This window comes from Protopterus annectens, chromosome 1.part1 (assembly GCF_019279795.1).
Source record: "Protopterus annectens isolate FY-2018-M chromosome 1.part1, PAN1.0, whole genome shotgun sequence".
Lineage (NCBI taxonomy): Eukaryota > Metazoa > Chordata > Ceratodontiformes > Protopteridae > Protopterus > Protopterus annectens.
In genome coordinates, this window is record NC_056726.1 from 941,635,308 (window position 1) to 941,662,396 (window position 27,089).

General features: G+C 39.0%; 1 protein-coding gene across 2 annotated transcripts in view; it reads left to right on the forward strand.

Moving 5' to 3' along the window:
- Positions 1-27,089, forward strand: part of FAM221B (family with sequence similarity 221 member B) — a 417,801-nt gene that overhangs the window by 175,705 nt on the left and 215,007 nt on the right. For both annotated transcript variants that reach the window (XM_044079050.1, XM_044079057.1), the window contains exon 3: positions 6,619-6,729. In XM_044079050.1, coding sequence (XP_043934985.1) covers positions 6,619-6,729 — 111 coding nt within the window. The remainder of the gene's footprint in view (positions 1-6,618; positions 6,730-27,089) is intronic.

Below are 27,089 nucleotides of genomic sequence, written 5' to 3' on the forward strand. Positions count from 1 at the left end.
CTTTGATTCCTAATGTCACTCAAATGCTCAATAATTCTTGTTTTTAATTTCCTGTTCGTTTTTCCTATGTAATATGCTTGACATCCTGTACAGGAAGCTGCATATACTACCATAACCGAGTTACAATCACAAACTCCAGGGCATCTAATAGTCTTCTCATAGTTAGAAATTAAAAGGTATGGTCCATTGTTAATGAATCTACATATGTGACAAGCACCACATTTATTCATCTTAGATTTCCTAAATATGTCATTATTTACACATTTTTCAAACATGCTTTTTAAATTTCTACCCCTACTGAAAGTAACCTTGGGTTTGTTTCCTAAAATGTTCACAAATTCTGTGTTAGATTCTGTGATAATACTCCACGAATCGTATAACACTTTAACAATTTGTTGAGATTTTTCATTAAAAGGAATAACAAAAGTGTCATGTCCAACAACCTTAGAATTTGATAAATCTTTTGGTGTTAGTCCATGGCGTATTATAGGTTTGTACAATGTCATTCTGTTCCTTGTAATGCCTTGGCTAATATCAAAAACAAACTCTGCAGGGTAAGCTCTAGCTAAAAACATGTTTTGTAATTTAACAAGCTCCTGTTTAAAGACTTCATCATTACTCACAATTCTAGACAGCCTCACCAACTGTCCTTTGATTAAGTTTCTCTTCTGATGGACAGGATGGCAACTGTCAAAATGTAAAAATGAATTGGAGTAAGTCTTCTTCCTATAAATGTTAGATTCAAATTTATTGTCTTGTATAGATATTGTAATGTCTAAAAATTCAATCATGTTGTTTGAAATGTGACTTGTAAATTTTAGAAAACCTGTTGTTTGTCCAATGTAAGTAATAAAATCCTTAAACTCGGCTTCAGTACCTCTCCAAAAAATTAAAATATTGTCCAAATAACGTAGGTATAATAAAACCTTATTCCAATAGTTACTAGTAAAAACATATTCTGACTCCCAAGAGGCTAGAACTAAGTTGGCATAAATGGGGGCACATCTTGCCCCCATAGCTACACCATTTTTTTGTCTGAAATAACTACCATTAAAGTATAAAAAATTGTTTTCCAACACTAGTTTGTACCTTTTCTATCCCTGACTGTAAGAAAACACAATCTGACAGAAGCAATACATATCCAGTCCCTGATCCTGAAACAGAAAAAGTAGATTCACCTTACCTGAGCCCACATGATTGATCACTGATTCGTGGAAAACCCGTCCTTCAGTCGCAGATCAGAAAGTGGCTGGCCTCTTTTGATGACAATTCAGTCGGAGGACTTTTCACATAAGAAGAACCGATTTGGTTACTTCCCCGTATGGTTTCAGCCACCTGGGCATCTGATCCGAGGTGAAGTGAGGGATTCCGGCTCGAGGGACCAATCCGTAAAGGAAAACACAAAGATCAATGCACGTAAGGTTCAAGTAAGGCACCCTTTATTACTTGCAGCAAGGAGACAAAGCATGTAGGTACAAGGTTTGTCTGATTTTCCATGGTTCATCATGCTATTCTTATACAGTTCTCTGCATGTACACAAGAAAATATTGTTAGTTTAACTGCTGACATGATCAGAAAAGAAGACATTGTTAGATTTACTGCTGACATAGTCAGAAAATTGCTGTCTTGCAAAAACATCTTTGAGAAAAACAACCTGGCCTTGGGCTATTTCAGCCCTCCTTTGTTTCTCACACTTCTTCAGCTGTTCAGTTCTTGATATGATACATTTGCCTAGGGTAAAGATACAACCCTAGCCTGGCCTGAATACACTTTCTGATGACTATGGTAGACTTTCAAGCGTCAATTGTTCTCTTATCAAGGTTTCCTGCAGCTGCACATATTTCACACAGAACAAGCAGAATAAATGTATTAATTTCTTTTTAACCCTAAATGCATCTAAGCTTGCACATTCCAGTTATACATTTTCTTAACAGGATGTATAAAGTTCCTCAGTCTTTTAAATTTTTATATACTATTCCCAAACCTGACCCAACAGCTGTAGCCTTAGTTGATTCAACTGCTGCTTATTTCTTAGTTAATTGTAATCCTGCTCTTTCTAATATATTGTTAGGTATGTGAAAAACTGTAATCTTTTGCAGCTTTGGTTTTCAGAATTTTGAATTGTCAGCCTCATATGTTGAAGTTTGTTCTGACAAATTCTGAAAGTACAAGAAATGTTTTATCTGCAGTTTCTTCTTATAAAGAAAAATCTGCTTTAAATAACTTAGTTACTTCTATTGCACAGTCACTACTCCTTGTTTGGGGTTTGTGTATGACTCTGTTGATACTTCTTCAAGTGCTATGACCACTGGTAATGTTTTAAGGAGGTTTGCTTAGCTGCATTCTCAGACACTCCCAAATAATGTTAAAAAATGAGATTTTAAATTCTCCCCTAGATAGAGATTTAGTATTTGGCCCATTTGCTGCAGAGGAGATCAAAAAGTGTGATGAAAGGAGCGAGCTGATCCAGGGAATTTCTAAAATTTTTCAGCTCTCGTTTTCCAAATTGTCCAAGGGATTTTCTTCTTCCTCATCCGATTTTAGCAAAAATAAATAAATAAACAGAACAAACAGCCACAAGAGAATTTAGGTAACAGACATTTAAAAAGAAATGGCAAACTTCCCAAAACTAAGGGCAGTCCAAGAAGTCTGAATGACTAGTCAAGAGACCTTATGACCCTTCATCTTGGTCCCTTCTCTCTTCCAGAAAGCCTGAATCTTTGTTTGTAATCTTTGACAACCATTCAACAAGGTTACAGATGGCAGTGGGAGGGAATTCCTCCTTTCCCGGGTAGGGGGATCATTCCTCATCCTGCAGACCAGACTCTTTAATTCCTCCTCTGGTCATCAACTGCTGTCCCAAGGAGAGATAGAATCAGATCCTACATCCCAGGTGGGGAAGGGGTTTTATTCAAGGATGTCCCTTGTACCAAAGAAAGAAAATGCTTTTAGACCAGTTCTGGCTCTTTCTTTTCTAAACCTGTTTGTGATTTCCCAAATTCAAAATGTCCCTTTACAAACCTGTTACCTCTTCTTCCTCTTTCAAGTTTCTTTGTTTATACTAGACTTATCGTATCCCTATGCATCCAGACTTCAGACGTTTTGTAAGGTTTTGTGTATCTGGATCACATTATTAGTTCTCTGCCTTGCCCTTTGGACTATCCACTGCATCAAGAATGTTCACAAATTGTCTAGCTCCAATAATAGCTCATTGCATGCTACAGGGTATCCACATCTTTCCATAATTAGACAACTTACTAATCTTTGCAGAGTTTTTTTGAAGGTGTCTAGGATATCTCTGTTGGGTGAGAGATCTCTTGCGTGAAACGGGATTCCATGCAAACATTCAAAAGTCTTTCTTGACTCCCTAACACAGGATTGTGTTTCTGGGATGTTAACTGGACATCTCAGTTAGAGCTTTTCTTTCACAGGAAAAATAGATTTTTATCTAGATCTGTTTCTAAGGTTTTCCACCCAGACGTGGGTCACTGCAAGGGAACACCTCAGGATTTTGGGTCTTATTGCATCTATGATTCTTATGATACCCCTGACAAGACTTCAGATGAGAAAGATAAAGTGGTATCTGAAATTTTATTGGTTATTCATTTTTTACTTGATTTTTTACTTGGTTGTTTGGTATCTGAAATTGCTCTGGTCCCAGCAACAACACTCTTGATCTTTTCAGATCCCAGTATTGGGGATTGTCAGAAGAGAAATCTTTTGGTGAAGACAAAAGATATTCTTAATTACAGGACCCCCACCCGTACCCCCCACTCCAAAGCAGTCAGTCACCACAGACACTTCAGACTTAGCCTGGGGAGCAATTCGGGAGGGATAAAAGTGCATGGGGTATGGGACACCAAGAACAAACACAAGTATATCTATATATATATATATATATATATATATATATATATATATATATATATATATATATATGTGTGTGTGTTCACTAGTAAATATCGAAATACCACAATCCCGAGACTCTGAATACCGACACCCAGACTCTCGTGATTGCGGAATCTTAAAAACTGCGAATGGAGATTGTCGTTCAGTGCAGAACCGGAACTTTGTCATTCTCTCCACTGTAGTGCAATCTCAGAGTTGGTATGTTTAAGTTGCAGGGGGTGTGGGGAGTGCAGGGGGGAAGCCCCCATCCAAAAATGTTATCAGTGATCGTTTTGTGTTTTAGTTTTTTTTTTTCTTTTACTTTGAGATTCAGCAATCTCGAGAGTCTGGGTGTCTGTATTCAGAGTGTCTGGATTGTGGTGTTTCGATATTTAGTAGTGAACCTATAGATATATATATATAGATATATATATATATATATATATATATATATATATATATATATATATATATATCAAAGAGATGCTAGCTCTGATATTTTTGGTCCCTGGGACATGTTTAAGTGTTAACAGACAATACCATAGTCATTTGGTACATCAGCAAGCAAGGGGGAATCAGGTCATACCCCCTTTGCAGTCCAGGCATGTTAGCCTGGCATATAGCTTTACAGCACAATCTCACTGTACAAGAATCCTACATTCTGTCAGAGCAAACTTGTGTTGCAGACAAGCTGAACAGGACCAGGCAAGACTCTCATGATTGGAAACTTGATCAGGGGGTATTCCAAGATTTGATCCATCTGTGGAAAATTCCTCAGTAGACATCCTGCTTTCTTTCTGAGCAGTCAACTGACACAATTCTGTTCCAGAACTCCATGCAAGAATCCCTAGAAGACAAAAGTGTATTCTTTTCTTTGGAAAGGAACATTCCTGTATGCCTTTCCACCCTTTCTGCTAACATCCAAGGTATTTCTGTAGATTCAGAAGGAGTCTCCATAAGTCATTGTGGTAACTCCATTCTGGCCCAGTCAAAGTCATTCTCCCTTCCTTTAGAAATGACCAGAGACAATTATCACAAATTTCCTCACAGACTAGATTTACTCACACAAGACATCCAAACATCAATCATCTTCAATTAACTACCTGGATGATAGGGTTTTAATTCCTTTTAGGTACCTGTTTTCTTTGTCTTATTTCTCTTCTGACAATTCCCAGTACTGGAATCTGAAAAGATCAAGAGTGTTGATGCTGGGACCAAAGTGATTTGAAAGCAATAAAGCCTGCTACTCGAAAAAATATATTAGCAAATGAAAAAGGCTTTTTTGTTGGTACCAAGAGCATAACCAGACTTGTTCAGGGATAGTTGTTCTCTAGTTTTACAATATTTGTGTGTGTTACTATCCTATGGCCTTTTTTATTCCTCTGTCAGTGTTCATTTATCAGCCATTTCAGCATGTCTGCCCATGGATCCTCCTCTTTCAATGCAGTCTAATGATAAAATGTTCCTGAAAGGTTTTTTTTACAAGAGGTCTCCTAGAAAACTGGTGCCCCATCCTTGGGATCTAAATTTTGTGTTATAGAAGCTAACACTTGCTCCATTTGAACCAGATAATTTAGGTGACTTAAGGTTTATAACATGGAAAACAGTTTCATTGATTGCTCTGACCTCTGCAAGAAGTGTATCTTTTAAGTTGCAAGTGCTTTTTGTCAGTCACCTCTATCTCATTTTCCACACGAACAGGGTGTCTTTGAGAACTAATCCTTATCTTATGCCTAAAGTGGTATCTGCGTTTACTTTAAGCCAAACTATCCATCTCCTTATTTTCTTTTATGAACTTAAAAATGAGGGAGAAAAGATATTCCATACCTTGGATGTTCACAGACAACTCCATTACTATATTGACAGAACTAAATTTTTCAGATGTTTGGATCAATTGTTAATTTATTGTGAAGGTAAGAGGAAGGGACAACCTGTATTAAAACAGACCATTAACAAATAGTTGTGTAAGGTTATTACCTTGTGTTATACTCACCATAGCAAATCTATTCCAGGCTGAGTCAAGGCCCACCCTTCCAGGGCCTTGGATTTGTCTTTTTGTTTCTGGAAAAGGTTGGATTCTAGTATTCTAGAAGCTAATACTTGGTCCTCTATATATACTTTTACAAAGCACTATAAGATTGATTCCTACTGTAGGTCTAGAACAAGCTTTGCTCCTGGACCCTTCTCCTTCTATCTCCCAGATATAGCTAGCTATGGTAATCTACCCATACAGCTAAAGCTACTGCAGCAGTGATCATTATGAAGAACACAGTACAGTTGCATAAGTTGAACTTACCATAACAGTAGAAGTTTGAATGATCTCTGATGCAGTAGCCACTCCCTACATCCCATTGCTTTTGGTGTGTTTTTATGCCAGGGTGTAGACATTTATTTATTTATTTATTTATTTACCTAGCATTGTCCTTTCAGGGCTCAGCCTCCCTCTCTCTATTGGCATGAAATCTTTGAAAGGTTTTGTGCCCAGATTCTCATTTCTTTTCAGCTCAGCTCAGGCTGCTTGATATTTTGGGTGCATGGAAGGTGCCCTGAATCTTTGGAAGCTGGCCAGCCATTATATCCTTAGCAGACTACTACCCATTAATGCAATACTGATCATTTGAACATCTACTGTTATGGTAAGTTCACCTTATACAACTTTACTTAGAATTCTATCAGGATACATTATTTAAAATAAATAATAATCTTTGGTAATTAACTGTACTTTTCTAGGAATATATATTGGTTGGAGATGCCCAGAAAACAACTGGGATTGCTTTAGAGTTGGTGATGAATCCAAATGCTTTTGTGGTCATTTTTTAAAGGAACATCAAAATTATACAGGTATGTATCATTTATGTATAGATAATACAAACCTAGTTAAACAATAATAATGTACTGTATTCAGCAAATGTAGATTTGAGGATGGCAATTTATATAGTTTGACTCCAAAGTAACTTCCTTTTTAAGCAGTTTGATTCAAGTGTATACAAAACTAATCTCTCTGTATAATCTTAATATGACTTGTGCAGAATATGTGTGCATATATTTATTTGTGCATATACTATACATACACACATTATATATATATATATATATATATATATATATATATAGAGAGAGAGAGAGAGAGATAGCTTTGTCTCTCTCTCTCTCTCTTTATATATATATATATATATATATATATATATATGATATCTATGTCTGGTTACAGTCTGAAACAGTGAGCACTTATATGACAGAACATTTCTTCAGGCTGTGAATAACGGTGAATGCTCACACAGGTAGACTTTGATCTGAAGTAGTTTACTTCATTTGGTCTTCAACCTGTGGGTTACGGATCCGTAATGGATCCAAGCTGGCAACTTTTACTAGCATCAGCTTCGAGCTCCAAACTACTCCCCTTACCCATAATACACCTCCACTGCCTTCCATCCCCAGATCTCGTTTGTCATGAATTGCTTCAGCATTGTGTCTTCTGAGCTCCAACTAGTCAATGGGTTAAAAACCTTTTGTGAGTTAGTGTTACTATAGGTTCCCTTTCTCCTCCCCTCGCTTGGTGCGTTGAGTGTTAATGTTTTTAGGTTAGTTCGTTTGTACTGTGGTGTTGGTAGTAGCTCCCCGCTCCTCAGTGTTTCTTCCATATACGAGTGTGGTGAGTGGGTGTGTGTGTTATTTAGAAAGAACCTGCCTGTTTTTTTATTAAGGTTAGCTTTCTAAAAAAATAGTATGGTTGAAAAGCTTGTTTTCAAGTGCTGCACAGAGTTTGGCCATAAATTATCTCCAGCGGATGGCCGCACTCTGTGTGTTTTGTGCTTGGGTGTGGCCCACCTTAGTGTGGACTGTAGCATTTTTGCGGCCTTCAATCCCCATGCCATTAAGGATAGGAAGGCCAAATTGGCCCTCAAAGACCTTCTTCCTCCTTCAGACTCTGTTTCATCATCTCCGGTTTCAGTCACAGCGACTGCTGTGGCCACCTCTCCTTCCTCTCTTCCTCTGGCTTCTCCTCCCTCCCAGGCTGGGACTGAACCTCCTGTACCAAAGGCTGTGGTAGCAGAGCAGAAAAGAGGTAGAGAGTGGGAGAGAGAGAGTCGAAGATGATGGAAAATAGAAAGAGGTCTTCCGGACCTCGCTTTTCCGACCAAGGAACCAGACACCATGGAACCTATCCCAAAAAGGCCTGATAAGATCCTAAGTCCCCCCCATAAATAGGCCAGCTTGGAATAAGGGCTTCCCCCATAGATGCCATGGTGGCAGCAGCAACCACTAAGAAGGAACTTGCTTAGGAGAGTTCCTCGGTCCACCCTCCTGACCCAGAGTCATGGATGATGGACCGCTTAGGGAAGCGGGTGTATGCTTCAGCTACCTTTTCGATTAGGGAGCTGAACTACTTGGCCCATGTCACCAGACTCCAACACGACCTCGTAAAGGAGCTGGAGGAGTCCCCCCCAAGTCCATGTCACAGGAGGACAAGGCTTCGTTCTCCATGAGGATGGCCACTTTAAAAGCAGTATCTAACACATCCATGTGACTCCTCTCCTATGCTATGGAAGGAGTGGCTAGGGCCGCTGGGTCTGCTGTGTCTATGGGGTGTAACACCTGGCTCATGTTATGTCAATTTTCCGAACTCTTCAAGGTGTCTTTTACCAATGCCCCTTATTACGGCTCTACACTCTTTGGTAAGACCATCAAGGAGACATTAGTCCAGAGTGAGAGGGATGGGAAGACACTGTCTGCCATCAGGATCTGCTTCTCTAACCCTCAAAGGTCCTTTTCCTGGAACCAGAGAGGGCAAAAGAAGATGTGGTTCTTGAAGTCACAATATTCCCGGGACACTCAGGGCTCTTCTTCCCCCAGAGGCAGAGGGGGACAAAATGGATGCTGGCCCAGAGGTAGAAGGGGTCCATGGAACTTTGGGTCTTGAGAACCTTTCTTGGACAGACCTGGGCAGCAACCCTGAGGGGTTGTCTGACTGATCTACTCTGGAGGCAGTTGGGAGACGATTGTCCTTGCACCCAGCGGCATAAGAGTCCATAACAATGGACCACTGGGTGCTTCAAATCATATCCAGAGAATACTCTATCCCCTTCATGGGTTCCCCAAAATCTCCCAGACACCTCCCAAATGTATCATCCATGCAAAGGGAGGCAGCAGCGCAGGAAATTGCCAAGCTGCTAGAAAAACGTCCCCCCAGAGCAGTCCAGATCGGGCTTCTACTCCAGGTTGTTTTTGGTGCCAAAAAAAACGGGGGACTTAAGGCCCATTCTGGACCTCTCTACCTTGAACCTGTCAGTTGCCAAAGAGAAGTTCCTGATGATTACATTACAGTCCATCATGCCATACATGCAAGAGAGCAACTGGATGTGCTTGTTAGACCTCCAAAATGCTTACTATCACATAAAAATGCAAAGAAGCTCCAGGAGGTTCCTCCACTTCCAGCTAGGAGTCAATCATTACCAATTTTAAGCCCTACCCTTTGGTCTCACCACAGCCCCCAGGGTGTTTACCAATGTGATGGCGGTGATAGCAGGGGATTCAGGTCTATCTGTACCTGGGCGATTGACTCCTCACTGCTTCCACCAGGCATCTACTTTCCAAACCAGGGATTATTTCCTGACTCTTGCCCTGTGTTTGGGGATCACAATCAACACATCCAAATCTCTTCTAGATCCTGTACAGGTGATAGACTACATTGGTGCCAGGATAGATACTCTTCAGTGCAAAATACTCCTGACCTTGGAGAGAGTTCAAAACCTGAGGATGCATGTCTCCCTGATCTACTGTTCTCATCCTCCAATGGCAGAACAGGTATTGAGGGCCCTAGGCTTGATGGTGGTCACCATAACTCTTCATCCGTGTGCTCAGTTACACATAAGAATTCTATAGCAGATTCTAGCTGTACAATGTTCTCTGTTGGAACTGCCATTGACATGTCTAATGCAACTTAGTCAAATCTGTCGGTTGTCCCTCATACGGTGGATGAGCTCTCCAGATATTTTGGATGGACTACCCTTTGTTCCAGGCCTGGCCCAAACCACAGTGACCATGGATGCCTCCCAACTTGGGTGGGGGGCATTGTTCAGGCACGACAGTCCAAGGCCTGTGGTCCCCAATAGAGACCAGCTTGCATATAAATATCCTAGAGATGAGGGCAGTCCTTCTAGTGTTGCAGGCCCTTCATGCCTTTCTTGCTCTGGAGACAATTGTTATTCAGTCAGACAACATGTCAGTAGTGTGATATATCAACAAACAGGGAGGGACCAGATCTTATCCCCTTTGTCGAGAGGCCATGAGAGTGTGGGAATGAGCAATCTCCACCGGTCGTTTTCTCATTGCAATGTACATTCTGGGATGGTCCAATATCCTAAAGGACAGGCTAAGTCGGACCATTCTGATGCCTTACAAGTGGTCTCTGAGTCTGTCAGTAGCAGAACAGATGTTCAGCGAGTGGGGTCAACCTTGCTGCGATCTCTTTGCATCTCCTTCCAACACGAAGTGCAGAAAGTTTTTTGCTCAGAACCCCCTGCCGGGGGAGTCCCCTAGAGATGCTCTAGTTCATGCTTGGCATCCCGGTCTTCTATATGCTTACCCGCCAGTACCTCCATTCTGAGGTTTCTACAAAAAGCTTGTAGACCGGGGAGCAAACTGATCCTCATTGCCCCATTCTGGCCTCGCCAGGTATGGTTTCCCTTCCTTTGGTCTCACCTTCTGGCTCCACCTTGGATCATAGATCCCATTCAGGATTTAATTTCACATCCTTCGGGGGTGCCTCATCTGAATCTGGACGGCCTGAAGCTTATAGCTTGGCTGCTCTAGTTCCCGTGATTGCTAGGACTCCTGGACTATCCTCCTCAGTTAAGTCTACTTTGGTGGCTGCTCATAAGTCTTCAGCCAGGAAGGTTTATCGCAGCAAGTGGAAACGTTTTTGATTTTGGGCCTCTCAAAGGAGTTTTAACCCTATCATGGCTCCTATTTCCACCATTCTTGATTTTCTAGCTGATATTTTTCAAAACGGAGCTAGTTCTTCTACTGTCAAAGTTCAGTTGGCTGCCATCTCTCATTTTCATGTGGGTGAGAATTCTGCCTCTTTAGACTCTTCCAGACTATGTAAAGCTTTTATCTAATGCATCTTTTTGTTACGCCCCCCAGTCAAAGATCCTGTTCCCCCATGCAACCTTACTATGGTTCTTCAAGCTTTGGTCGCTCCACCTTTTGAGCCTACCGCAACTGCAGATCTGAAATTATTATCTTGGAAAACAACTTTTCTGGTGGCTATTACCTCTGCAAAAAGTGTTTCAGAATTACAGGCCTTGTCCATCAAATTTCCTTACATGATTTTTCACAAAGATAGGGTTTCCCTTCGAACCACTCCATCATGTCCTCCTAAGGTAGCATCACCAGTCAATATCAATCAGACCATCAATTTTCCTGTGTTTTTTCCTAATTTTACTTACAGGATGGAATACAAACTCCACATGCTGGATGTTCATAGATAGTTACAATTCTATTTACACAGGACAAAAAATTTCCCTAAATCTGATCAATTGTTTGTATCATTCTATAAACCCTTTTTGGAGAAATCTATCTACAAGGTCACTATAGCCAGATGGATTTCTTCATGCATCCTGCAAGTCTATAAGGACAGGGGCATGTCTCCTCCAGGTTAGGTGAAAGCTCATTCCACTAGGTCTATGGCTATGTCTGCCGCCTTTTGGTCTAGAGTGTCTTTGGATGATATTTGTTCTGCAGCTACTTGGTCCTCATCTCATACATGTATTTCTCATTACAAATTGGATTTGACTTCCAGAAGGAGAGCATCCTTTGGTTCCACAGTGCCCCAGAATATCCTTCCTTGAGGGCCTCCCAGGAGTTTTTAGTAGCTAGGGACTCTGCCCCACAGGTTGAAGACCAAATGAAGTAAACTACTTCAGATAAAGAAGTTAGGTACTCACCATAATGTTCCACCTGAGTGGTTGTACTTCATTTGTCTTCGACCATCCCTCCCTCCTTCCCCTGGACCTTGGCATATGATCAGCCTACGGGCTGCAGTATAGGTCACAAGTAAATCTTTCAGGTCGGGTTCTCAGTATAAAGTTCAGCAAAATCGATCTGGGGATGGAAGGCAGTGGAGGTGTATTATGGGTAAGGGGAGGAGTTTGCAGCTCAGAGCTGATGCTAGTAAAAGTTGCTGGCTTGGATCCGATATGGATCCATAACCCACAGGTTTAAAACAAATGAAGTACAACTACTCAGATGGAATGTTATGGTGAGTACGTAATTTCTTTTTTTCAATGGAGTTTTTGCTGGTAGCCTTTTGTATGGGATTATAGTGCAGTGGGATAAGGGAATCTTCCCTTGCCCTACTGTTTTGTGATCTCAGAGTTGGTATATATATATATATATATATATATATATATATATATATATATATATATAATTAACAAGGTGTGTGGGGGGTACAGGTTTTAATTTTTATTGTTTTCAATCGTGTTAGATTTGATCTACAATGATCACTCTTTCATTGATCAATTTTATGAGTATCATGCCTATATGTGTGTAGATATATATATGTATATGGGTTTACATCAAAACATCGACTGACCACATTGTCTAAACCCAGTTCATCGAGACCACATCATTGAACCCTTACACCGTCAAACACTAGGAACTACAAATCCTAATCCCAGGAATTGAACCACTTGGCCACCAGGACAAAAAAAAAAAAACAATGCAGCATGTAACACCTACCAGAGTGAGGGGCTTCAACCACCCCACCCCACTAACTAAATATACTAACTCCAAGATCACACTACAGTGGGGAAATGGCAAAGTTCACCATGGGGGCCAAATAGTTAGTTTTCAATATTACTGGTGTTTGAAGTTGCAAGGGTTCGATGATGTGGTCTCAGTGAACTGGGTTTTGATGATGTGGTAAGTTGATCTTTTGAAGTAGACTTATATATATATATATATATATATATATATATATATATATATATATATATATATATATATATATAGTCATGAAAGGAGATATTGCCAGCACAGCTAGCTGGAAGTTTGTAAATAATTATATGTCATTTGTAAATATTAACATGATTTATAAAAGATGCTTGTGTTACAAATGTATTAGAACTGTATGTCATGTGTATATCAAACTGCTGGTACAGAAGTGTGTGTTGAAAAGGTTTTTGCAAAGTGCTGTTTGAAATGTAACTACAGTGTGCCCTACTGGAATAGAATAGAAATGTGCATGCACTGTTGTAACTTTTTAAAAGTTTATATTTTAACAGTGGAAACTGAAATGCAGAAGGTTAACTTCAGAAAAATAGCTGAAATTAAATTATTTTATGACTACACAATAAAAGATGGCATCTTTCAGTTTTCAGTGCAACAAGAGACACTTTCTAAGTTTGCTACCAGTTATAAAACCTCCTCCCACCATTGCAATGCCTTAATCAAACTAAATTGGCTTGAACTTCCCAACCATCTTATTTACATTCAACTTACTCATGCCCATAAACTCATCTTTAATCCCTCCATCTGACCCTCCCTTGCCTCCTCCTTCAAAATGTACCTACCCAACAGACTTCTAAGATCCAGTAACAAGAATTTGCTTGAACTGCACAAGCCCGGTCGTCCTCCAGGCAAACACTTATTATCCTTTTCCCTAGCTCACCTTTGGAACTCCCTGCTACCTCTTATTCATACTCTGACAACAACTCTACCTTTAAGACCCTGCTTCATTCCCATCTCAAAGCCCTCTGGGAATGTTCCTGCTCTCATCCCACATGACTCACCTCTGTTTCCCCATTTCTCACACTCCTTTACTTCTCTCTTCTCTTCATCATACTGAGTTTCTCTGACTACTACCATCTTCATTTTTCTCATTTACTCCTACTCTTGCTCTATTTTTTTCTTATTGTCCCACCCTTCTTAGATTCAACAATTAACACCTCTTATCCCCCTATCCTACTTTAGTTATGCTAAGATTTCATGTAAAACTGTAATGTCAACCCTGTGTTATTTCACATTGTAACAAATCTAACATGAATATGCACCAGTGAATTTTTCTTATTTTAATTGACTTGTGTGTGTGTGTGTGTGTGTGTGTGTGTGTGTGTGTGTGTGTGTGTGTGTGTGTGTGTGTGTGTGTGTGTGTGTGTGTGATTTTACCTTTTGCTTTTTTGACTGTATTTTCACTGCAATCGTGATTTTTTTTGTCATGTTGTGTAATACCATCATCCTTCAATAGCATTACATAAATGTAAATGCATTGTCTTCATATTATATTGTTTTCCTGGAGCTTTTTCCCCAGGACTCCATTAAAAACAGGCTCTTCTTGGCCCAATGGACTATCTCAGTAAACAAACTGTAAAATAAAAATAAAAATAAATAAATAAAATGTCTGTATTAGGGAGCTCTCTGCATTGTCTTTAGGATGAAACAAATACTAGCCTTGAAATGTGGAGGAATGTAATTGTTTTATGCCTTCCAGCATCTGCCAAAGATCTGAGGTCTATGTATTTTTACAGGTAGATGCTAAATACTGCTAGCTTCTAACAGTGAGGGTTTCATTTGGAAACTAGATGACAAGACATGATGTCATTCTGCAAGCTATCCCAGCAGTAATATTTTAGATATTAATTGGAAGTCACTTAGTGAGACAGAGAATTCTGTATTCTGTCTTGGACCTGACAAGAACCATTCATCACAACATCTGCCTTGCTTTAATTAAGTAAGCGTACTAATGAATAGTAACTCTCTTAGTTATAAGCAGGAATATATAATGAAGCTTAGTTTAGATTTTTTTCTTTCTTTATTTGAGACTGTCCTGCAATGTTGTTTTAAATATTTCCTGTGGTTTTGAACTCTGATGTAACTGTGAATATATACCGAGTATTTTTTTTTTTTAATTTATTATTAAATATATTTAAACATTTCACTGTGGCTGATCTGTGTAGAGATATGTAATTTTGAGAGTACTTGTATATTTATTTGGTGACACTGTGTGGGCCACTCCTAATAGCCTTACTCTTGGTCAAGCTACCATTTGTATTAATATTAATATTACATAGCAAGATTGGATACCCTTTGTTAGGGCCTTAAAGTAGCTGCTAAGGAGTTGACTGGTGGCAGTAGTAACTACCTTATAGTCTGGGCAGAAGGGGGCATAGCTAGTAAACCTGTGACATCCTCTTCTGTGTGTGTGTGTGTGTGTGTGTGTGTGTGTGTGTGTGTGTGTGTGTGTGTGTGTGTGTGTGTGTGAGTGTGTGTAAATTAAACCTAAAAGAATGTGTGCGACAGCTGCTCAGGCAGGGACATGAAGCACTGGCTGGACAGAGAGAATGCTGTTAGGTTTTGGTTTGGTCACTCAGTTGAGATCTCAACTCTATAGCTGTGCCAGTGGGTAGTCCTATTGGGGATCTGGAGAAAGAAGGAGAAACCAGCACTGGACTGACTGTGGTGTCTATATGCTCTTATGGGAAATTGCCCCTGATGCAGAGAGCTGCATCTGGAAATACTGTGTGCGTGCCTGTTATCCTCCCAGTGCATGTCCCCCACTATTGCCAGTTGTGAGGATTGAGGCTCCTTGATTACTGGTCCAGCTATAAATATAACTTGTAATCATTTTGTTATTTTTACGGTATGTTCTACCTTGGAGCGTTTCTCCCCAGGCCTCCATTGAAAGTGGACATGTATTCAGTAGGACTATCCCGGTCAACAAATGTAATATATATATATATATATATATATATATATATATATATATATATATAAAATATATAATATATATATATAATAAATATATATATAATAAATATATATATATATATATGTATTAGGCAGCAGCCAACTTTTTTCTTGCTTAAATAACCCCTACTTCCCCTATTTTATTATACCCCCTATCCTGAACTAGGATAGCTCCCTCCATCACCTAACCTGATATCCCCTTAGGGGACTTTGCTGCAATAAAGTGACTGCCCACTAAGTGGCGTTCCACTATCATCTTGCTGTCTCTATCCCTTTACCCACTCTTTACCATATCTCCCATACACTGTTCCTAGACATCTCTTACTGCTCACTCCCTCTCTATTGTCCCAGGATTACCTATCCACATATCACTCTACTAACATCCCATCTCTATCCTTCGTAAGCCTCTTTCCTTCTTCTACTGTCTTTCATCTATCTATCTACCTACAACTCTATCCTTTGTAAGCCTCTTACCTTCTTATACATCTCTGCAAACTTACCTTCAGACTTTCACAATCTACTGATTGTTTTCCTTTACATTCTCCTTTCTTTGTTTTTTGTCTCACTATTCATACCTCTTCACACTTCTCTTACTCTTACTTCAACTTCCTATTAATCACACTGTTCTCTACCAGACCCATTAACTCCAATTCTAGTCTCCCCATCTTTCTCTAACCTTTTGTCATTATCTATCACAACTGCCTCACCTGTCGCAGTTCATCTAGCAGCATCTGGTTGGTATCTGCTCTCAACGTACACTCTCCTTCCTCTTCTGCCCCACTCACTCTTCCCCGTTCTGCCCCAACTTCCTCTCCCACATCATATATTTACCACATCCTAGGAGATGCCATCTTTATTCTCTAGCCCTGACGCTGGCTGCTGTGCATCCCTGGCTCTAGCATTCACACCTAATGTAAGTTGTGAACTGCCACATTCTTATGTTGTTGTTGTTGTGTCTTTCGGCTTTTCCCAGTTAGGGGTCGCCACAGCGGAACTCCAGTCCGCTAATGATTGGTAGTTGATTTTTATGTGCAGAGTCTTTTACATACAATTCTAATAATAGTCTACCCCCAATTTCTTCTTACTAAACCCTACCTCCAAGTATCCTTAAATGAACATCATATCCTTCAAACCTGTCACACTATCAACACAAATACTACTCCTTCTTACCTTACTGTATCTCAACTATCTCACCAGACTCCTCTATACTAATCACTCACCCACATACCACACTACAACCTCAATCCTTATACAGCATGTACCCTCTGTATCCAGCATATCCCCTAGCCTTTACTTCATCAACAATACTATATTCTTCCCCTATAAAGTCTTAAGTAATCCCACAAACGATACTCCCTTCTACACTAGCTCTATCTCAACTAAGCTTACAATCAGCAAATTAGACACTAAACAATTTAAACACCTCTTCTTCCATATTCATCACCTTATCTCTATTCTTATCTCTGGTGACATACACCCAAACCCAGGACCCTGCCCCCAACAAAACTCTACCTCCCCATCCTATCCTCCACATCCCACTGGTAGGTCCCTCCAATTCACAACTCTAAATGCCCAAAGAATATGTAATAAAATCCCCAATCTCCACGTCTGGCTTCGCCATAATCAACCAGACATCTTATCCATCACTGAAACCTGGCTCAAACCCCATATAAAAGACTCACAGTTAATTCCACCCATCTACTCTATCATTAGAAAAGATAGAACACAAAAAAGGGGGAGGAGTAGCTCTACTTTACTCCTCCAACCTCCTAATTACTCCATACTCCAAAGCTATTCCCAGATTTGGTAATGCTAAACTACTTCCAGTTCTTTTTCACATGAACAACTATATAGTTATCTGTGTTATCACCCTTTATATCCCTCCTGGGGACAATATCCCAATCCTAGAAAACATTCTCTTCTGGGTTTCTTCCAACACTATGAATGAAACCATAATTTTGGGCGACGTTAACATTAATTGGGTCATAAGTCAATCTCCTACCAACTCCATAAATATCAATCTTTATACATTCTCTCAGCTTATTACCTCAACAACCAGACCTTCCAAAGACTTCATCTCTGGGAGCACCCTAGACTGGATCTTAGTCTCACACCCCCACTATATCACTAATAGTGGCATCCTTCTAGACACACTAGGTGACCACCTTCCCACCATTGCTCATCGGCTTTCCTCATCCCTACAACTAACCCATACCTATGCCTCTACCCAGTACCTAAAAAACTTTAACCCTGATGAATTTTCAGATGTATTAGAAAGAACAAATTGGAATCCTTTAAAAACCCTGTCCCTGGATGATGCTTTCACCTACATTAATACAACTTTCTTACACCTGCTTGATTCCTTTGCCCCATAGAAAACAAAATGCACAAAAAGCAACCTCGTACCATGGCTTACTAAGAGTACCTTACATATCATGCAGCTCAGAGATAAAGCCTGAAAAGTCTTCCATAAAACCAATACCAGCACACCCCTAAATGAATATAAAATGTTTCGTAACAAAGCAAAAAAAGTATCACCTCATATTGTAAAGCCTACTTTTCCACACTCCAAACCAACTATAATACTAATCCAAAAAATCTGGAATGGAATTGCCTCTCTCCTTAACCCAGGTAAAAAAGTGAACCCATGCTCAGACCCAATTGCCTCAGACTTAGAACTAACCTCCAAATTTAACTCATTCTTCATTGACTCTATACCTAAATTAACATCATCATTCTCTGATAACTCTACTTCCCCATACACACCTACCCACACCTCTTTTTCATCCTCTAACCCCAGCTCTCTACCTGGTCCTTTCTCCATCAAACCTATTCCCATCTCCAGCATAAAGAAACTACTTCTAAAACTGAAACCATGTTCCAATGCCCCTGATGAGATACCCTCCTACTTCCTAAAAATTTCAGCAGATGCCATAGCCTATCCTATCTCCATACTAATAAATATCAATCTCTGAGGGCCATGTCCCCCAGCTCTGGAAAAAAGCATTTATTATTCCACTCCATAAAGAAGGAAACAAAACTGACATCCCCAACTTCCGACCAATTTCTATCTTATCCCCCATTTCTAAACTTCTCGAAAAATGCATCCACCTACAACTTCTACCCTACCTCCTAAGTAAAAACCTTCTCTCTCCCACACAACATGGATTCCGACCTGGCCACAGCACCACAACCACCCTCCTCTCCTTCCTGGAAATTGTTAATAAAGCTCATGACAGTGATCACATTGTATCCACCTTCCTTTTAGACCTCTCAAAGACTTTTGACACCATCTCTCACAACCTTCTCCTTGCTAAACTTTCTAAACTTAACCTATCCCACTCTACTATCAACTGATTCACAAGTTACCTATCAAACAGGCAACAAGCAGTCAAGTAGAAAAAAAGCTAGTTCTCCCTTCCTAAACAGTCCCACAGGTGTACCCCAATGTTCAATTCTGGGTCCCCTATTCTTCAGTATCTTCATAAATGACTTTCACCATGCCTTTCCTAACTGTAACCTTATCCAATATGCTGATGACTCAGCAATAATCTGCTCTGCTACCTCTACTTCCTCTTTAGCAAAATTAACCCAGAATGCCTTCACATCTACTGAACAATGGATGCTACACAACCATTTGGTACTCAATCCAACCAAGACTAAGCTAATAATATTTACCCCATCTAGAGCCATCTCCCTCAACAAAACCTCCTTCTCTATCGCTAGCCACATTAATACTGTCCTCAAAATAGTCCCCACCACTAAACTATTAGGAGTCCTCGTTGATGATCAGCTAAAATTTGATAGCCACATACATGCAAATATCAAAAAACTCATAAACTAGGCCTACTTTACCGCCACAGTCACTATATCTCTCCTTCTTCTAGGCTTGCTCTAGCTACTACATACCTTATCCCTTCCCTCCTTTATGGAGCCTCTATCCTCACTTGTCTACAATCTTGCCTCAAGTCCAAACTTGCCTCCTGCTGCTATAAAATTTCAAAGTTTGCAACTGGCAAAAGATCCTCTACTCATCACTGTATCTCCCTACATCAACTGAACTGGCTTGAGCTACCCAACTATCTCACCTATAATCAACTGATCCAAGTTCACAAAATTATTTTTAGCCCCTCTCTATGCCCTTCTCTTGCCTCTACTTTCCAAATGCATCAACCTAACAGGTGTCTAAGGTCTAAATCACAAAACCTAATAAAATTGCACAAACCTGCCCATCCACCAGGTAAACATCTATTATCCTTTTCACTAGCACAACACTGGAATTCTCCCTCCTCTCATCCGTACCACTAATTGTCTCTCCACCTTCAAATCCTTATTGCACTCATACCTTTCTTCACAGTGGGAATGCTCTTGTTCCCACCCTGCATAGTTTCCCCTACCTCACTCTCTCTCTCCACAAGCTATTACTTTCTGTAAATAAACTCCTAGTGTGTCTATAAGCTACAGCTCTAGCAAAGAATGAAGAAAACACATAAATAAATAAATAAATAAATAAATAAATAAATAAGTATTTTTTTTTGCTTCTAACAATTTTTAGCTTGTACTGTATCAGTTGTATCCTCTGTACTACTATTATGCATGTATTTTGCATTCTGTATATTACTATTCTGTATTTTTACTCTCTATATTTACTTTGTTTTTCTGTATTATTCTGGAGCTTTTCTCCCCAGGACTCCATTGAAAACAGGCTCTTCATGGCCCAACGGACTATCCTGGCAAACAAACTGCAAATAAATAAAAATTATATAATATATATATATATATATATATATATATATATATATATATATATACACACATACATACATATATATGCATGTGTGTACTAAATTTCAGCACTCAAATACTGACGTTCACAAAATTGACCAGAAAACATCAGCTTTGCAAATGTTGGCATCTCGGAGCATGCAAAATGTGAATTAAAAAAATATAAAGCAATATTTTTTGCAAGGAGACAAGCCCACCTGCACCCCTCATATATCCCTTACTAATTATATATATATACCATCTTCAAGCTCATAGAATATTGAGAAAACAGCACATTTCCAAAATCCCAAGAATTGGGCGATCTCACACATTTGTCAAACATCTGTGTAGTCAACCAAATTTAAATCCTATTTAACTGTCTGTATATTTTAACTGTGGAGCGTTTCTCCCAGGGCCTCCACTGAAAATGGACCTACGTCTAGTCGGACACTCCCGGTCAACAAATGTAAATAAATAAATAAATACATTTTGTTGACTAAACAGATGTGGACTAAAAGTAGAGTCGACATAAATCAGTATTCCCATATATGCACACACACACACACAGACACACACACACACACACACACACACACACACACACACACACACACACACACACACACACACACACACACACACACACACACATATTAATCCCAACACCATTTTCAACAAATGACCCAGTCCATACTTGGAAAAAAAAAAAGATTGCATAGACAATTTAAAAATACAGTGATTGTTGATTATATCACCTGGTAATACAAGACACAAGATAAAATCAATAGCTATGGCCACAGGCATGTAGGGAGACAAGTTTTTCCACATTTTTAAAAAGAAAATTTGTGGTGACCCTTCCAGATTCCCAGAATTCTTTAAATGATTGTAGAAGAAGAACTCCAGTGCTCATCTGCTTTACTCAGTTAAGATATATTTCTCATTATTATTGATATAGTTTCTCCCTGGTAAATTTTCTTTTCATATTATATATCATTGCTTATTAATAGCTTCTATATTGCACATATAATACAAATGTCATCTTGTCACCTTTCTCTATCTCATATTTCAAGGCCTGCACAAGTCTACCTTCTTTCTCATCACTACTTCAGTCAGAAAAACTTTCTCCCTTCCTTAACTTTCCTTTTACAATGGAGTTTTATGGTTATAACATTTTGTAGCCATTTCATTGGTGTTTACAATATTTCAGTAATTAGAAAGTTTCAGGCTTCCCTAAGTACTCCAAGTGTGGGTACAAAATTCCACAACAGTACATAAGCTTTGTGTGGTGTGTCTGGTGCCAGGAGACTTGCAAGTGCAATGTAATGATATTTGACCAAGGATAATTCCACTTCTAGAGAGAAAGAACAATAAAAGGGCTAGGGAAGATCCAGAGAGAAAGACAGAAACAGTGAAAAAGAAAAAATGAAAATAAAATGTAAAAAGAAAAGACTGGCTGATTAGTTTTCTTCTCCTTCTCTGTCACCAAAAATGATGAAACCATCCCAACATACTGTTTTACCAGTTTTGCTCTGATTGGAAAATACTATTCCTAGACCATTGGTGTTAATAGCTATGGACACTATGACCACAGTAATTTCAAATAGGTCTCTTCATAGAGACACTTCAGCTAGCAGCAAGTCCCCAGAGAGAAGCTTCCCACATTCCTGGGTCCAAGTCTTTCTTCTTCCCTTAGGTCTACAGGGTCTTTTCTTTGTATATTTTTTCTCTTTTTGTTTTTATTATACATGCTATAATCTACTCCTCAGTACACCACTACCTCTGTCCTACTAGGCCACACTTGGGCCTCTAACCATTTTCACTTTTTTTACACTCTTTGGGAATCTCATTCTGAAGCTCTGATAGTTATCCTATTGTTATCCTAATATTTTTAGTATATTCTCCTCTCTTTCTAAACCCACAAAATATATTAGTGGTCAGATTTGCTCCTGTATTTAATTGAAATGTCTGTTATCTGGTCTTTTTGACCATCCACTTCCAGAAATGTATGTAACTTTGTCCGTGCCGAATGCTGTTCCTGGTGGAGGTAAAATCTTTATATATGGGGTACCTCTCCCTCCTAAAGACTTTCACCCAGTGTCACTGCTTTAACTAGGCTTCTGTGGCCCCTCTTTTCTGTGCTTTCCAAGCGGCTTTCCTTCTCAGGATTAAGGGAAACATTAGAATCATTAGCTATTATATTTCCCATCATTTAACAATGTGGTTTCATTTTTTCCAGAGAAATTAGTTGAGAAGTACTTGCTGTGATAATTCAGCCTATGTATGCCTCCCAGCTTCCACCTACTTTGCTGTATTCTCTCTAAGCAGATAAGCCATCTGGTTAGAGGGCATTACTCACCCTAAGTACATCAGTCATTATCTGAAATATGTTTCTGAATAGGATTGCCAACTTTCCTCCCTTCTTTGCCTTCAACCAAACTCATCCTAGTGATAAGAAGAGCATAGTTTGGCCCCACCCCTTACTTATTGGTTTCCTGTAAAGGTACAGCATCTCTTGATTCCCATTAATGTTTGCTAAATAATATATTTTTCTTTACATGGTGTGAAAACCCCATGTTCCTCATGTTCTATAAAATTACCTTAAGTTGTCTCTTCTCCCACTCACATAGGTTATACCTAATTACCACCCACAAATCATTCTGAGCCTTCCATTCCAAGCTAAACACAAAGGTTCCTGGACTTGTATCTGTTCTCATGCACTCTGTCCCCTTCTTTTCCAGTTTGAAGAAAAATGAGCAACAGTGGAAATTATTCTGGTGTCAGAATAGTAAGACTCCACTTTTACATTGCATGCTTCTGTTTCCACTCAAGCCCTGTTATGTAGCCTCTAGAATTATATGTTATTATCAAAGATCATTATTTTCTATTCTTACTGGGACATGGATATCCCACCTCTGGGCCAGTAATCAAGGAGTCTCAATCCCGCCACTGCCACCAATATGTGACGACTCACCACTACCAACCAGTATTTGACAAGGATATCCCACCTCAGGGCCAGTAATCAGGAAGTCTCAAGCCTCACCACTGGCACCTGTGGGGGGGAATTCACTGGGAGGATAACAGGTACACACAGTATTTCTAGATGCGACTCCCTCCATCAAGTGCAATTTCCCTTAAGAGCACACACACAGACCACAGTCAGTCTGAGACTTTTTTCTCACTCTTTTTCCAGATCCCCAATAAGACTTCCCAGTGGCCAGCTATAGAGTTAAGATCTCAGCTGAGTGACCAAGCCAAGACCTGTAGCACCCTCTCTGTCCAACCAATGCTTCATGTCCTTGCCCAAGTAGCTGACACACACTCTTTGAAGTTTGATTTTCATACACACATACCTGGCAAAGGCTGGCACAAGTTTACTAGCTATTTCCTCTTCTGCTCAGACTATAAGGTAGTTACCACTGCTACCATTCACTCCTGCCAGCTACCTTAAGGCCCTTAGCAAGTAATAATATTAATATTAATACAAATGGTAGTTTGACCAAGAACAAGGCTATTAGGAGTGGCCCACACAGTGTCACCAAATAAATATGCAAGTGCTCTCAAAACTTAAATATCTCTACAAAGATCAGTCATAATGAAGGCTTTAAATATATTTAATAATAAATAATAAAAGAACAAGAACATAATAAGTATATATTCACAGTGACTTCAGAGTTCAAAACACAGTAAATATTTAAAATAGCATTGCAGGACAGGCTCAGATAAAGAAAAATATCTCAACTAAGCTTCACTATATTTCTGACTGTATCTTAGAGAATTACTATACCCTAAAAACCTACTAACAGGGCAAGGCAGATGATGTGGTGAATGGTTCTTCTTGTTGTTAGGTCCAAGACAGAATACAGAATGCTCTGTCTCACCAAGTGACTTCTCAAAATAATATCTAAAATATTACTGCTGGGATAGCCTGTAGAATGACATCATTTCTGGCTATCTGACTTTTAGTTCCCAGGTAAAACCCCCATTGCTTGAAGCTGGCAGAACTTAACACCTACCTGTAAAAATACACATACAAGGGCTTTTGCTCAGATCTTTGGCAGGTGCTGGAAGTCATAAAACAATTGCATTCCTTCATACTTTTAGAATAGTAATTAGTTCACCCCAAAGACAATACAGAAAGCCTCCTGGTGCAGACTTTGTGCCTCTGGCTGCATTGAAACCTGTTAAATAGCATATTTATAGCCTAGCCTGTAAAGTGATTTAATTTCAGATATTTTCTAAAGTTTGCTGAACTGAGGTTAACCTCCTATATTCCAGTTTCCACTGTTAAATATATACATTTATACAGTTACAATAGTGCATGTACACCTCTGTTCTCTGCAGTAGGCACATTGTGGATACAGTCCAAACTCAAGCACTTTACAAATACCTTTTCAACACACACGTCTGGACAGATCAGTTTGATATACACATTCCATACAGTTCTAATACATTTGTAACACAAGTATCTTATATGACATACAGTTCTAATGTATTTGTAACACCAGCATCTTGCATAAATTAGTTTGATATTCACAAATGACATATAATTATTTACAAAATTCCAGCTAGCTGTGCTGTCAGTACTTCCTTTTGTCACACTTATATTCAATATACGAATATTTAGAATTGTAGACTCGCCAATAACTTTTCTTCAGCTTTTTATTTTATTGCATTATCAAAGGCTACCCACTTGTTTTAGTTCTCTCTCTGCTAATAGAATAGTATCAGCTAACAACTTCTCTGTCCCCTGATAGCTAAGATTCCTTAGTTGTCTAAATGCTCTCCCTGTTAGCAAAAACTCCCTTATCTTGAGTGACTTTAACAACCCTTCAGTAAATTCGTACACATATACCTCCAGTGTAGGATATTCCCCAAAAGTCCTAGACTTAATAAATGAAAATTCCTTTAAGCAGTTGGTAAATAAACATTCACAAAGTCTCATCATTCTTAACATTATTAGTACAAATATGTCAGTCTCTTGCACTATTCCTCTGCTATCTTTCTCCCTAATGAAGTCTGACCATAAACTTGTGACCTTTTCCTATAAACATATCAACCTCAACCTATGCTGTAAACAAATATGTATGACTGTACCTTCCCTGACCTTAATACAGCAGTAAGCCTCACTAAGGAATTCTACAGCCATTTAGAAAAATGCATAAAACAAACACTTCCTACTAGAATCAGGTATTACAGGAAATTAGAAAATGAACCACCCTTCTGGTCCACCATCATAAATAATGTATACAACAAAAGAAAAAAAAACTTGTTTAATTATTTAGAACATCCAAAACACTTTTTTTAATGATAATATAAAAAAGCATTACAAAAAAATGAAGAACTCGATCAGGTTTACTAAAGGATCCACAAATAATTGCAAACCCTTCTATAGCTATGCTAGAAAACTAAAAAAAATATTCCACATTGATCTTTAATTTTTCATAATGACAACTTCTATCCTGACCCAACAGGCATTGCCAATATCCCTGCAGACAAATTTAGTGCTGACTTCACCACGTGACTTCTTTTCAAAGCTCCAAAATATCTGCATCATGTACTTTCCCACTTATCAATAAAGATCATTTACTGAAATTGCTAATCAAGACCAAAAATACTTTCACCATGGAATCTAACAATATACCTGGTTGCTTAATTAATAGTATTAAGCACGCCATTGTTGACATATTCCTTAAACTATTTAACCTAAGTTTAGCTACAATTTTTTGTCCCTGAAGAGTGATGCACTACAGTGGTGATGCACCTCCATAATGGTGGTCTTACAACCAACCTAGGTAATTACAGACATATCAACCTTACAAGACTCATCTGCAATGCTATGGAACATGTTGTATCTGACTTCAAAAACTGCATTATCAAGAATAATATTAGGCTTGATTCACCTTCCTGATTGTATTAAATTATATTCCTTGTAAAATACAGCACTACTCATTAGCATGTGTTTTAAGTTGATGTTTTGAATATTTTTCCAGTAAGCAATGACAAAATATGTAGGAACCAATAATGACAAAACTGCTCATTTCAGAACATTTATAAAATGCCACTGAATATCACAGAATTTGCACAACCTCTACAGAACCAAAAGTCATCTTAATAATTCCACATTAAAGATACATGTAACTAATGAAGAGCTTGCTGCTAGCAAACAACTTTATATTTCAGTGTTTCATCTACAAATTCAGTACCTGCTACCCTTGGAGAATAAATTGCCTAGGTTTCATTGAAAAAAAAAAGAATACTGATAAGCTGGTAATATTCCAATGGGGATTTAATGGCAAACTGATAACAGGTTTATAGAGGCATCTCATCCAAAGGATGACAGGCTCGTGACTGTAGCACCCCATCCCCCTTAGAGTACAACATGGTATTAGCAATCAGTCTATGTGGTGTGGTAGTAGAACCCACAGCCTTCTATATCAAAAGCAAGCATGCTACCTGTTGTGCTACTAACACTGTTTTCAAAATTTCCAGGACAAACAATGATGATCACTTAGCAAACAAAACACCTGCACATTGAAAACAGACTTAGCTTAAGTAGGAGTAAACTTCTCTTCCTTTGAAGCTCACAATTCCTTGAAAATGTACTGAAGCTCGCAATTCCTCGAAAATGCACAAACTCACAATTCATTGAAAATATACAAAAACTTAATTCCTTGAAAATGCACTGA